The sequence below is a fragment of the Rana temporaria genome, chromosome 13, assembly GCF_905171775.1.
Source record: "Rana temporaria chromosome 13, aRanTem1.1, whole genome shotgun sequence".
Lineage (NCBI taxonomy): Eukaryota > Metazoa > Chordata > Amphibia > Anura > Ranidae > Rana > Rana temporaria.
The window spans coordinates 890,459-905,576 of record NC_053501.1 but is presented as its reverse complement, the minus strand read 5'-3'; the positions used below and the strand labels follow the sequence as shown (position 1 = coordinate 905,576).

At 46.5% G+C, this 15,118-nt stretch overlaps 1 protein-coding gene across 1 annotated transcript in view; it reads right to left on the bottom strand.

Moving 5' to 3' along the window:
* BTBD7 (BTB domain containing 7) overlaps positions 1-15,118 on the bottom strand; it is a 77,414-nt gene that overhangs the window by 14,885 nt on the left and 47,411 nt on the right. Inside the window, exons 4-6 of the mRNA XM_040332876.1 lie at positions 8,986-9,194; positions 7,061-7,136; positions 4,223-4,383 (exon numbers count right to left, since the gene is read on the bottom strand). Of these exons, the coding sequence (XP_040188810.1) occupies positions 4,223-4,383; positions 7,061-7,136; positions 8,986-9,194 (446 nt within the window). The remainder of the gene's footprint in view (positions 1-4,222; positions 4,384-7,060; positions 7,137-8,985; positions 9,195-15,118) is intronic.

Here is a 15,118-nt window from a genome sequence, read left to right as displayed (position 1 = left end):
CTCGCTATATACCGTATATACTCTATACACTCTCTATATACTCTATACACTCTCTATATACCGTATACACTCTCTATATATCGTATATACTCTATACACTCTCTATATACCGTATATACTCTATACACTCTATACCGTATATACTCTATACACTCTCTATATACCGTATATACTCTATACACTCTCTATATACCGTATATACTCTATACACTCTATACCGTATATACTCGAGTATAAGCCGAGTTTTTCAGCAAATTTTTTGGTGCTAAAAATGCCCCCCTCGGCTTATACTCGAGTCACCTTTTTGCGCCTGATCTCCCGGAATTTGGGGACCCGGAACCGGCCGGCCGTAGGTTCACTGAACCCCAAACTTGGCACACATGTAGCCCCACTCTTCCTCTATAAGTGTGCAAAGCTTGTTGTCCGGGGGACCTACAGCCGAGGAGCACCGATTTTTCAAATTGGGGCACCACTTCCATAGACTCCAATGTTAAACGGTCATTTCTCCGGTAAATTTGGGGACCCGGTACCGGAGGGAGGATTTGGGAGATTTGTGCTATAAAAGTAATATGGTAGAGGGCAATTATTTTGGTGCTGAAAATGCCCCCCTCGGCTTATACTCGAGTCACCTTTTTGCGCCTGATCTCCCGGGCTTTGGCGACCTGGTACCGGCTGGCCGTAGGTCCCCTGGACATGGCACATGTAGCCCCCACTCTTCCTCTACAAGTGTACAAAGTTTGTTGTCTGGGGACCTACGGCCGGGGAGCACCGATTTTTCAAAGCCGGCACACCAAAGAAATGGAGCGGAATACACGTTGGCCTAAATAACCCCAAACTGGTTATACAATTGCTCTTTTGGTGTATGGTGAACGTGCTAGAGTTGGTGTGTTCTGATTGACCACGGTTGCATTGGAGCGTAACATGTCAACTTTTTTCTTCTCAAACTAAATGAACACCGTTTTCGGTGAGTACAATGGTTATAAATACATGCACTATAAGTCACTTATAAGCCTATTTTATAGGTTTTCTACATATTCTACATATGTATTTTCGTATATCTAATGGCAACATTATATGTCTTTTAACATTTAGAAGTTCCCGAAGAAGCAACGTTTTGTCAAGTCGCGAAACATGTCGAGCTGAAAATTTTAACCATTCAAGAATCCATCTAGTATCATCCTCTGAAATCATCACGCCACCCAGCGCCTATACTGTATCAATTACATTCAGCACTGTGGCTATTGAGCGTTTTTTTCTTAGAGTGATAAGATTTGGGTTCTTTTACTATCTTTTTTTGTGTTTTCTTTTGTATCAAGTGCAATTGCTATGTATTTTGTAAAATTCTATTAAAATATTATTAATTTTATCAGGGTGTGCCTACAAAGTCCAAATTTTCTTTGTTAGAGACATGGTTACATGCCTTTTTCCACAGTGCTCTGCATACAACCTATTTTGCCATGTCAGAAGACACCATCACCCATGACAACCTTTCGAGAAAGCCTCGGGTACCATGGAACCCTGGCTAAGAATAGCTGCCTTGGTACCCATCCACAACAGTAGATATACTCTCAGTGGGAAATCATCTCTCCGAGAGGTTCCATCCACTAGAGGGAGCCTGGTGACTGGAGCTCTGCACCGGGAGCCCCCACCATTACAAAGCTTTGGCAGTCGTTCTGTAGACAGCGGTGCCTTAGATATTGGATCCCTTGGGGCTTCTTTTGAAGTCTCCTTTGTTTGGAATCCCTGCATGATCTGGTCTCATTAAACACCTGTCTTATCTACCTTACCAAGGTGCCGGACGGCACCGACTGCCTAAGGCGGCTTGGCTGAACTTTGCATTTTGTACTCGTTTTAGCTTTTCGGTTCTTCTGGCTTATCTTTATGCAGATTCTATAGCTGCCAAGCATGCATGTTTATGGCTAAACGAGGGAGAGAGAAAGGCAAGAAAAGACAAAAAAACCTTTGGTGCTCGGCCTAGAAGACCATAGAAGAAAAAAGCTAAACATCTCAGAATGCTAGAAGACGCCTTCCATAAGAAAAGGTACATGAACTTATGTAAGACAAGAAGTTGGCGTTTCTCAACGTAAAAGTTTGATGTGTAATGCTTTATTGAAAATGCTTGTACACTAATATTTTGAAAAATTCAATAAACATAATTAAAAAAAAAAAAAAAAAAAAAAAGAAAAGGTACAAAGACAAAACTATCAACACGGCCTTGAAAAAACCCAAAGAGAAAATCTCCTCCAATACGAAGATAAAATAAAAACAACAACCGAGTACCTCCAGTCACCACATACAATCCAGCACTGGAAGGGATAAAAATAAATAAAAAAAAAGATCAAAGACTTACAACTCATCATAACAGAGGATGAAATGCTGAAAGAAATATTCCAACATTTCCCAATACCGGCCTTCAGACAACAGCTGGAAATTTCATTCTGACTACCGGCGTTTCCCGGAAAATAATCCCAAGTCTTATATCAACCACTTCAGCCCCGGAGGATTTGGCTGCCCAATGACTGAGCCACTTTTTGCGATTCGGCACTGCGTCGCTTTAACTGACAATTTCACGATCGTGCGACGTGGCTCCCAAACAAAATTGGCGTCCTTTTTTCTCCCCACAAATAGAGCTTTCTTTTGGTGGTATTTGATCACCTCTGCGGTTCTTTTTTTTTTGTGTTAAACAAAAATAGAGCGTCATTATTGAAAAAAAAAAAAGCAATATTTTTTACTTTTTGCTATAATAAATATATTTTTTTTTATTTTCAGTTTAGGCCGATACGTATTCTTCTGCATATTTTTGGTAAAAAAATTTATAAAAAAAAAACACACCACCCAATAAGCGTATATTGATTGGTTTGTGCAAATGTTATAGCTTCTACAAAATAGGGTATCGTTTTAATTTTTTTATTAATTTATTTTACTAGTAATGGCGGCGATCAGTGATTTTTATCATGACTGCGACATTATGGCGGGCACATCTGGTGCTATTTTGGGACCATTGTCATTTATACAGCGATCAGTGCTATAAAAATGCACGATTACTGTAAAAATGACACTGGCAGTGAATGGGTTAACCTGTAGGGGGCGCTGAAGGGGTTAAGTGTGTCCTAGGGAGTGATTTTAACTGTGTGCGAGGGCATGGCTACCAGTGACATGTCACTAGGCAGAACAGGGAGATGTTGTGTTTACGCCCGTTGAGCTCCGTGACACGATTGCGGGACACCGGCGGACATCGAGGGTCCCGCAGGCACGGACCTTGTGCGTGCGCCGCCAGCAAATTTAAAGGGACGTACCTGTACGCCCATATGCCTGTCCGTGCCATTCTGTTGAGGTATACGTTTTTTGCCGTGGTCGGCAAGTGGTTAATTTTGACGATACCTCACATGTGCGGTTTGAACACCGCTTTCATATGTGGGCGCTACTCATGTATGCGTTCGGTTCTGCACGCGAGTTCAGCGGGACATAGGCCGTTACTGTTTTTGGCTGTAAAAAAAAACCCCCAAAACTAGTGGGTTCTGAGAGGAGTTTTTCAGCTGTAAAAACGCTCAAATGTCAATAAATGGTCAAAAACACAGGCGTTGAACGTTTTTGATCCCATTGATTAATAAAATAAAAATAAATAAAAGCAGGCTTAAAGTGGTTGTAAACCCACTATTTGGACTTTTACCTACAGGTAAGCCTACAACAAGGCTTACCTGTAGGTAAGGAGAATATCTCCTAAACCTGCACGGGCGGCGCATGCGCAGGGGGGAATCCACGGCTGAAGGACCGGCATCCGCCGGACCCTGCCGATTTTAAATCTCCCGCGCGCGGGAGTGACGTCATCGCCGCTCCAGCCAATCACAGCGCTGGAGCGGCGATACCCGGAAGACACGCCGGAGCAAGATGACATCCTGCTCGGCGTGGACCAGGTGAGTGGTACACACCTCGTTCCGAGGTAAGTATTTCATAATAGGCTAGTATGCGGTGCATACTAGCCTATTATGCCTTTTGCATTGCAGGTTTGGGGAAAAAAAAAAAAAAAGTTTATGCGGTTTACAACCGCTTTAAAACCCTCACATTTTTTCACCTTAATGCATCCTACGGTGAAAAAACTTCTGGCAGTTACTCGTAAACGAGATTCCACTGTATCATTATTATAAAAAGAACACACGGAATTTAAAGAAACAGACAACGCTTCAATTGTCAAAGCCAGATATAATGGCCAGAAGAGACTTACAGGGTCAGTCAGCACGTCGCTGTTCATAGGTAGGATGTGTTCTATGCGGACAAACGGTAACAAAGGTGACAAGATGTCCCGCAACTCCTCAACATCCAGATCTCTCCTCTTCACCCCTCGCTTGTTCACGCTGTGCGCCGTCCCGCTCAGGAGATTGGGCTCTGCAATACACAATGGAAGGATCATCAACGCCTCCAGCACACTGACAGCATTACAGAGCAAAGCGCTGCTTTATCCAAAAGTTATTGGCAAATGATTACCCATAATAGAAATGAATACATTGCAGGGGGGGGGGGGGGAGCTGCTGGAGCTCCACCGGCTCATATCAAAAACTATGAAAAAAAAATATTGGCTTTCCTAATCCACCTGAAACTAAAAGTGTATCTAAAGTATCCAAACTCAAAAATAAAAAATGTCCCATTAGCGCTGACCAATCCTGAGACATGATTGGCTGCATTCATTTCCATTTTTCAGATCTAGTTTATTTTTCACCTGAGCAGTGTTGTCACCCCCTGTACTGTATCCATAGATGAGCAGTGTTGTCACCCCCTGTACTGTATCCATGGATGAGCAGTGTTGTCACCCCCTGTACTGTATCTATAGATGGGCAGTGTTGTCACCCCCTGTACTGTATCCATAGATGAGCAGTGTTGTCACCCCCTGTACTGTATCTATGGATGAGCAGTGTTGTCACCCCCTGTACTGTATCCATAGATGAGCAGTGTTGTCACCCCCTGTACTGTATCTATGGATGAGCAGTGTTGTCACCCCCTGTACTGTATCTATAGATGAGCAGTGTTGTCACCCCCTGTACTGTATCTATAGATGAGCAGTGTTGTCACTCCCTGTACTGTATCTATAGATGAGCAGTGTTGTCACTCCCTGTACTGTATCTATAGATGAGCAGTGTTGTCACCCCCTGTACTGTATCCATGGATGAGCAGTGTTGTCACCCCCTGTACTGTATCCATAGATGAGCAGTGTTGTCACTCCCTGTACTGTATCTATAGATGAGCAGTGTTGTCACCCCCTGTACTGTATCCATGGATGAGCAGTGTTGTCACCCCCTGTACTGTATCTATAGATGAGCAGTGTTGTCACTCCCTGTACTGTATCCATAGATGAGCAGTGTTGTCACCCCCTGTACTGTATCTATAGATGAGCAGTGTTGTCACCCCCTGTACTGTATCTATAGATGAGCAGTGTTGTCACCCCCTGTACTGTATCTATAGATGAGCAGTGTTGTCACCCCCTGTACTGTATCTATAGATGAGCAGTGTTGTCACCCCCTGTACTGTATCTATAGATGAGCAGTGTTGTCACTCCCTGTACTGTATCCATAGATGAGCAGTGTTGTCACCCCCTGTACTGTATCTATAGATGAGCAGTGTTGTCACCCCCTGTACTGTATCTATAGATGAGCAGTGTTGTCACCCCCTGTACTGTATCTATAGATGAGCAGTGTTGTCACCCCCTGTACTGTATCCATAGATGAGCAGTGTTGTCACCCCCTGTACTGTATCTATAGATGAGCAGTGTTGTCACCCCCTGTACTGTATCCATAGATGAGCAGTGTTGTCACCCCCTCTACTGTATATGGATGAGTAGTGTTGTCACTCCCTCTATTGTATCTATGGGCCAGCACACGGGGGCTTTCCCGCAACCGGGCCAGCACACGGGGGCTTTCCCGCAACCGGGCCAGCACACGGGGGCTTTCCCGCAACCGGGCCAGCACACGGGGGCTTTCCCGCAACCGGGCCAACAGAGGGGTGGGGCGGGCAGGACTGATGTGTGTACATAAACAGCATCTCTCCTCTCAGAGACCCAGTGTGGGTGGCCATAGCTATCCTTCTGGAGCTCCATAAAACTGTCAGATGAATAGAGAGAGATAAGTCCAGGAGGTGGTATGCACCTTGTTGGACTTAATAGTATGCCAAGCACATTTTACTAAGTGGCTGAATTCCTGCAGTTCAGCTTTACAGTGGTTGTAAACCCTTTACAACCACTTTAGCTTACAGGTAAGCCTAGATTAAAGCTTACCTGTAGGTGCTTGAAATATCTCCCAGACCTGCACGATCTAGGAGATGTTTGCAAATCGCCATAGGGCACGCTGTGTTTCTATCTCGGGTCATGCTGTTAAAGGCGCAGGAGTGATGTCACACGACTCTGGCCAATCACAAAGCCAGAGTTCACGGCCCCAGAAGGAAGAGTGGTGAAGAATGGACGCTCGCTACTAGCGAGGAAGATGGGGACATCGTGGGCTTCTCCTGCAGGTAAGTGTCACATAATGGGCTGCTATGTGATGCATGGTAGTCCATTATGCTTTACCTTTGCAGGGAAACAAAGAGGAAGTCACACCCATCAGGGTTTACTTCCTCTTTAAGGCCCCTTTCACACTGGGGCGTTTTTCAAGCGAAGCCTCATCTGCAATCCCAATGTGCTGGTAAAGCGCCGCTTAGACCCTAACGTTTTAGGGCGTTTTTGCAGTGCCTCAGTGTGAAATGGTAAGGCGTTTTTACAGCGTTTTCAATTCATTTCAATGGAGAGGGGTGTTTTTGGAACGGATTTTTAACGCTAAAACACTGTAAAAACGCTTCAGTGTGAAAGGGGTCTAATATTGCAAAATGTGTTCCCAATAAAAATATGCTATACTCGAAAACATAATGGTGGGTTACCAAGTGCTGAACTGGACCTAGAACGTGCACGAGACAGGGCGGGCAGGAATTCCAGGTAGTAATGAGGAACCGATGGTTCTATGATATGTGTGAAGGGTTGTGGAATATATTGGCACTTCATACAACATATATGCCGGTAATACCGATTTGCCTTCAGCCGTACCTCTGTCAGCGATTCTCTTCATCAGCTGATATTCCCCCCATTTTATCAGATACTTCAGGATATCCTGTTCACTCGCCTGCAACAGGGAAAGAGAAAAAAAAAAAGTTACTCCGGCACAAGATCACTAAAAACAACCAAAACGCTCTTCTGTGATAAATGAACCAAGAATGAGAGCAAATACATGCGATACAGATCTCCCTGTGGATGGCGTGGTAATGTCAGGCTTCCACTTGTGTCACAGACAGACAGACAGACACACACACACACACACACACACACACAGACAGACAGACACACACACAGGCAGACACACACACAGGCAGACACACACACACAGACACACACACACAGGCAGACACACACACAGGCAGACAGACACACACACAGGCAGGCAGACAGACACACACACAGGCAGGCAGACAGACACACACACAGGCAGACAGACACACACACAGGCAGACACACACACACAGGCAGACACACACACACACACACACACACACACACACAGACACACACAGACAGACAGACACACACAGACAGACAGACAGACACACACACAGACAGACACACACACAGACAGACACACACACAGACAGACACACACACAGACAGACACACACACAGACAGACACACACACACACAGACACACACACACACACACACACACACACACACAGACAGACAGACACACACAGACAGACAGACAGACACACACACAGACAGACACACACACAGACAGACACACACACAGACAGACAGACACACACACAGACAGACACACACACAGACAGACACACACACAGACAGACACACACACAGACAGACACACACAGACAGACAGACACACACAGACAGACAGACACACACAGACAGACAGACACACACAGACAGACACAGACACAGACAGACACAGACAGACACAGACAGACACAGACAGAGACAGACAGACACAGACACAGACAGACACAGACACAGACACACACAGACACACACACAGACAGACACACACACAGACAGACACACACACAGGCAGACACACACACAGGCAGACACACACACAGGCAGACACACACACAGGCAGACACACACACAGGCAGACACACACACAGGCAGACACACACACAGACAGACACACACACAGACAGACACACACACACAGACAGACACACACACACAGACAGACACACACACACACACACAGGCAGACACACACACACACACACAGACACACACACACAGACACACACACACACACAGACACACACACACAGACAGACACACACACACAGACACACACACACAGGCAGACACACACACACACAGGCAGACACACACACACACAGGCAGACACAGACACACACACAGACAGACACACACACAGACAGACACACACACAGACAGACACACACACAGACAGACACACACACAGACAGACACACACACAGACAGACACACACACAGACAGACACACACACAGACACACACACAGACACACACACACACACAGACACACACACACACACACACAGACACACACACACAGACAGACACAGACACAGACAGACACAGACACACACAGACACAGACAGACACAGACACACACACAGACAGACACACACAGACAGACAGACACACACAGACAGACACACACAGACCTTGTAATAAAAAAAAAAAAAGAGGATGACGGGACCTCTATAATGTGAGATCTGGGGGGTAAAAAAAGACCTCAGATCTCACACTTTCACATAAAATACAAATTGAGTCTGCCACGATGGCCAGACCCCCCCCCCCCCATGTACCAAAAGGAAAAAATGGTCCAAAGGACAAATGGGTCTTGCAGCGCTGTAAAAAAGGTGGATAGAGAGATGACCAATTCCATGGATATTTGTGTCATAAAACGCCGGGCCCGCCTTACACTCACCTGCAGGTAGTCGGACTGAATTACGGTCAGCAGATGGTCCTTGTTGAGCTCGTAGAAGACGTCGGAGATCATGACCTGACTGAACTCTTCGCACAGGAAGTGAAGACCTTGCCGGTGCACCCATCTGGAGCCGTACGGCTGAGAACTCCACTTCAAGATGGCGATCAACGTGTCCAGAGAAATGCTCTCCGCAATGATGTCTTCACAGCCTGTAAGAGGGGGGGAGAGAAAACACATATTCAGGGTCATGAGAGGGCCGGACACCCGTATACAGAATAATGTGCAGGCATGGGCTGAGGGGGGGGACGCATATTCAGGGTCATGAGAGGGCCGGACTTTGAGCTTCAGTCGTTCGGCTTTAGGCGTTTTGGAGTGGAGATGTGAACCATCTCTATTGAGAATAATGTATTTTCTCCCCTCTAGCGTTTTATAGCTTCAGGCTACAAAACCTCATTCCTTTAAACCCAAACACAGGTTAACAGAATTACACAGGTTCTAAAGCCTGATTTAATGCAGATAAGGCACCAAGTGAGTTTAATCTCCACCTTAATCTTCCTCAGAACCTCTGTACTTCATGGCTACATTCTCCCCCCACTTGAATTCTTTGGTCCCCAAAGAGGTGGGGATATTGAACTAACCCAGTGTTTCTCAATTCCAGTCCTCAGGCCCCCCCAACAGGTCAGGTTTTCAGGATTTCCATTATTTTGCACAGGTGATTTGATCAGTTTCACTGCCTTAGTAATCACCACAGCCTTTTCATCTGAGGGAAATCCTGAAAACCTGACCTGTTGGGGGGGCCTGAGGACTGGAATTGAGAAACACTGAACTAACCAAACATTAATGAAGAAAGGTGTTCAGGTTTAAAGGGATGAGGTGACAACCCTACTCAGTCTGGGGCTCCATACAGGTTCTCACCTTGTGGCGGTTCAATGATCATGTGAACGGTGAGGAATACGCCCAGAACTACACGGGAGAATCTTATCAATGATCTCAGCTGGGACCATCGTCACCAAGAAAACAAATCGGTAACACACTACACCGTGAATGACCGATATCCTGCAGTCCCCGCAAGGTCCCCCTTCTCAGGAAATCTGATGTCTGATAATGAACATCTGAATGATTCAGAGGAGAGCTGGGGGAAAGTGTTGTGATCAGAGGAGACCAAAAATCGAGATCTTTGGCATCAACTCAACTCGCCGTGTTTGGAGGAGGAGGAATGTTGCCTTTGACCCCAAGAACACCATCCCCCACCATCATACATGGAGAATACAATCCCCCACCATCATACAAGGAGGGGGAAACATTATGCTTTGGGTGGAGTTTTTCTGCCAAGGGGACAGGACAACTTCACTGCATCAAAAGGACGATGGACGGGGGCCATGTACCACCAAATCTTGGGTGAGAACCTTCTTCCCTCAGACAGGGCATTGAAAATGGGTCATGGATGGGTCTTCCAGCATGACAATGACCCAAAACATACTGCCAAGGTAACAAAGGAGTGGATCAAGAAGAAGCACATTAAGGTCCTGGAGTGGCCTAGCCAGTCTCCAGATCTTCATCCCATAGAAAATATGTGGAGGGAGCTGAAGGTTTGAGTTACCAAACGTCAGCCTGGAAACCTTAAAGCGTTTGTTAACCAAAATAAATGGGTCCTGCTCCTTTAAAGCATGTTATATGACGTTACACATCCTGTGTCATTTGGCCCCCTAGAACACGTAAAATACTGATCCTGCCAGTTTCTGCCCTCCCCTATGTAAGCTGACCACGGTGTATCATGGCTGCTGAGACCAGACACTGTAGTCGGTTTATGTGCCTCTGTCATCCACAGCCTGTTATCCTCTCTACTAATGTCGTCCTCCCTCCTCCCCACTCTGTTTGTGACAGTGTTGCCCCTCCCCCCTCCTGCTGCTTGCATAACACTAACCTGTATACACAATCAGCACTGCCTCCTATTGCTGTTTGCCCCTCGGTGTACGATTTATAAATATAAATGCTGCAAATACCTCATTTCACAGCCGAGATTGCGATCACGTGACCAGTCTAGTCTCTCTCCAGATTGATGTCCGCAGGGGAATCTTAGCCCCTCCCGCTGCATCTCTCACAGGAATAAAAGACGGCGCTGGCTGGTCACGTGACCGCAATCTTGGCTGTGAAATTAGGTATTTGAAGCATTTATAATTATAAATCATACAGAGGGGAGGACACTGCAATAGGAGGCAGTGCTGATGGTTTATACAGGTTTGAGTAGCTTAGGAACCACTTTAATGACTTGAAAAAGGATACCGGGGTTATGGCCGAGAGCTTCAGTCGTAATTTCGGTAAACCACTTGCAAACTGCAATATATTAAGGGGCAGATCCACAAAGAAATTACGCCGGCGTATCTATTGATACGCCAGCGTAATTTCAAAATTCCCGCGTCGTATCTTTGTTTTGAATCCTCAAAACAAGATACGGCTAGATCCGACAGGCGTACGTCTTCGTACGCCGTCGGATCTAAGATGCAATTTTTCGGCGGCCGCTAGGTGGCGTTCCCGTCGAAATCCGCGTTGAGTATGCAAATAAGCTATTTACGGCGATCCACGAACGTACGTCGGCCCGTCGCTTTTTTTTTCGTCGTTTGCGTTCAGCTTTTTCTGGCGTATAGTTAAAGCTGCTATACTGAGGCGTACTCAATGTCAAGTATGGCCGTCCTTCCCGCGTACAATTTTGAATTTTTTACATAGTTTGCGCAAGTCGTTCACGAATAGGAATTTGCGTAGAATGACGCCACCGTCGTAAGCATTGGCGGGTTCAGTTTAATTTCGAGCATGCGCACTGGGATACCCCCAGGGACGGCGCATGCGCAGTTCCAAAAAAAACGTGGTTTACGCCGGGTCACGACGTATTAACATAAGACACGCCCCCATTAGATCCATTTGAATTCCACGCCCTTACGCCGCGAGAGATACGCTACGCCGCCGTAACTTATAGTGCGGATTCGTTGAGGATTCAAACTAAAAAAGATAAGTTACGGCTGCGTAGCGTATCTTAGATACGCTGCGCCCGGCGCAGATCTTTGTGGATCTGCCCCTAAATATATATATATTGCGGTCGGCAAGCAGTTAAGGTGGGTGGTTATGTTATGGCTTGATGGCGTCTACGCTTTGTGTCTATGAATGTTTTAATTAAAGCTTTTGTGACGGTTTTCGGCTTTAATGACGTATAATCGGCAGTTTAGATCAGTTATATGAAATTACAGGCTAACAGTAACATTTCCTAGTTCTTGGGGGGGGGGGGGGGGGGGGGGTTCTACCCCAATATGAACCCGATGAAAAAATAAAATAAAAATATACACGAGTAAAAAAAAAAAAAAAAATCTGACGCATGTCGGGCTCGACTCTTCTGCTGTAGGCTGGGGGAAGTTCCCAAAATACCCGAGTTCTGTGAAGACGAATGTGAAAGCAGCAATTTGTGTATATTCAGCAGCCACTAATGAGCAGTTATCTGATCGGATCCCTCCGGTACAGGAAACGTGCGGAGCGGCTGTGTGAGAAAATCTTATGAGAAGAAATACGTTCACATCGGACCCAATTCAAAGCTTCCAATACAGAAAATGACGAGGAAGCTGAAAGATCGGCTGCTACCGCTGTCCTTTCCTCTACGAAACACGACCTCTCCGGATATTCATTCTTTATCAGGGGTCTACAAACTTTGGCCCTCCAGTTGTTCAGGAACTACAATTCCCATCATGTCATGTCTGTGAATGTAAGAGATTTACATTGCCTCATGGGATGTGTAGTTCCGGCAACAGCTGGAGGGTCGTAGTTTGAAGATCCTTGCTGAGCTGGTCATACACCGATTGAAATTCACCCAGTTCAGTTTAGCCTCTTGTCTACCAAAGTACGTTTATAAACGGCATGGTAGAGAAGTATTTAAATCAAGCTCAGGGATGCTGCTGCAGCTTGGTACCGGTGATCTGTCGAGACGTCCCCCCCCCCCCCCCAATCGAATAGTGCCCGGGACGACCGGCACATGCGCCGTACATCAAAGCACAACAGCTGATTTGCCAATCAGCGGTTCTGATGCAACAATGGCGCATGCGCACATCGTAGGAGGCATCTCTCAATGGGAGATACAATTTTAAAGGCACAATTTAAACCTATAGAAAGAATGGTGGGAGACTGTAGTTGTCAGATTGTACATCGCGGCTGCTGGAGGGCGGCACAATGTGAAAACTACGGTCTCCCCCCACTGCTTGTATAGGTTTCAATTGTGTCCGTAAAATGGTATCTCCCATCGAGAGATACCTCCTACGATGTGCGCTTGCGCCCTGGTCACGTCACTTCAGCCGATCTGCAACTCGGCTGGAGTGCGGCTTCGTCCTGCGCATGCACGGGCACTACTCGATGGGGGGCACTTCTCGACAGAACACCGGCATTAAAAAGGAGAAGTAGGGGAAAGCTTTTTAGTCTGGACTTCTCCTGCGGATCACAGAAGCACACTTCGTTCTGCACTCCTGAGACCCATTTTCAGCCGACAGCGGGCTGAAGCCGCTGAAGTCAGAGCCGCTCCAGGCTCGGGAAGGATCGTAACCATATGGTTGAGATCTGCCCGCATGCCTGGACCGACACCCGGCGAGCTGCCGAGAGCCTGAGCCAGCCATTCCCGCCCCTTCCAAAGCCCAGCGAGCGCAGGGAGGGGACAGAGCAGAGAGCCAGTGACAGACAGTCACCATCTCTCTGCTCATGGAGCTCCGAGAACTGAGCGATCAAAGGGGTTTGATTGCTCACTTAGTCTTGGATCCCTTTTACACTGGGGCCGCAGCCACGTTAGCGCTACAGCGCCGCTCGTTTTAGCGGCGCCTTATCGCTGTTAGAGCAGCGCTTTTCGGCCGCTAACAGTGTGCTTTTTACCCCAAAGAAGGGGTTAACTTGCCCGCGTTTTGGCAATTCCGAAGTGCTTTGGGAGCGCTGCTTATTCATTTCAATGGGCAGGGTGTTTTGGGAGTGCTGAACCACCCTGAAGATGCTGCTTGCAGGACCTTTCCTAGCGTCCCGCAAGCGCACTGCTTCAATGTGAAAAAAGACACACTGAAATTAATGGGTGGCGGTTTTCAGGCGCTATTTAAAGGCTATTTCTAGTGTTAAAGTGCCTCAGTGTGAAAGTGTTCTTAGAGCCGGCTGGGGACTGATGCCGCATCCACCTAGGTAAGAAGAATTCTTAAAAAAAAAAAAAAAAATAGGATTTTTGTACTCCCGAAAAATCCATTTCTCTGAGTTCATGGACGGACACAGCAGCAATTGACCTTAGGAAGCGGATATAACCCTAAGGTCAATTGCTGCTGTGTCTGTCCATGAACGGAAGAGAAATAAGCCCTACTGTGTGTTTTGTTGCCAAAATTAAGACCCAGTCTTATTTTCGGGGAAACACGGTATGAGTATTGTCAAGCCTCTCCAGCGCCCCGCCACCTCTGGCCACATGCGGTACTGCATGCAATAAAAGTCAATGTGGAACAAAGTATCTTCGTTTCCATTGACTTCTATGGGGAAACTCGCTTTGATATGCGAGTGCTTTGGATTACAAGCATTCTCCTGGAACGGATTATCCTCGTAATCCGAGGTTCCACTGTACTTTACTTTCCAGCAACTGTGTCTTGAAACACAGCTTCATTCCTGCCTGGCCGCTTCAAGTATCCCACCCTTCCTGGTGTGTGGAAATCCTGCTCTGCCACTCGCTGTGCCAAATACTTGCAGCGGCTGGGAAAAGGTGAAGCGTTTCAAGACATAGGCTGCCAGAAAGGCAAATATATTCATTGTTTCTCTGGCAGGTATGCCTCGTATACAAGTCACCCTGTGCTGACAGGGACACTTTATGACATTCGTAAATAAAAATATGTCACATGTGGAGATACAGGACGAGAAAGAGAAAGCTTAAAGCTAAAGTGTTATATATATATATGTACTCATAGAATACCTTTTGTGTATCCCCCCCCCCAAAAAAAACATGAACAAGCAATTAAAATGCTTTAAGCAAAATATTTTAATTTTTCAAAAAATATCGAGACTAAGGATGAGCTCCGGCGTGTTCGCACACTCCACGTGCAGAGCCCACCAGGAAGTCAGCGCTGCGCTAGTCACAGGCAGGGAGACATTT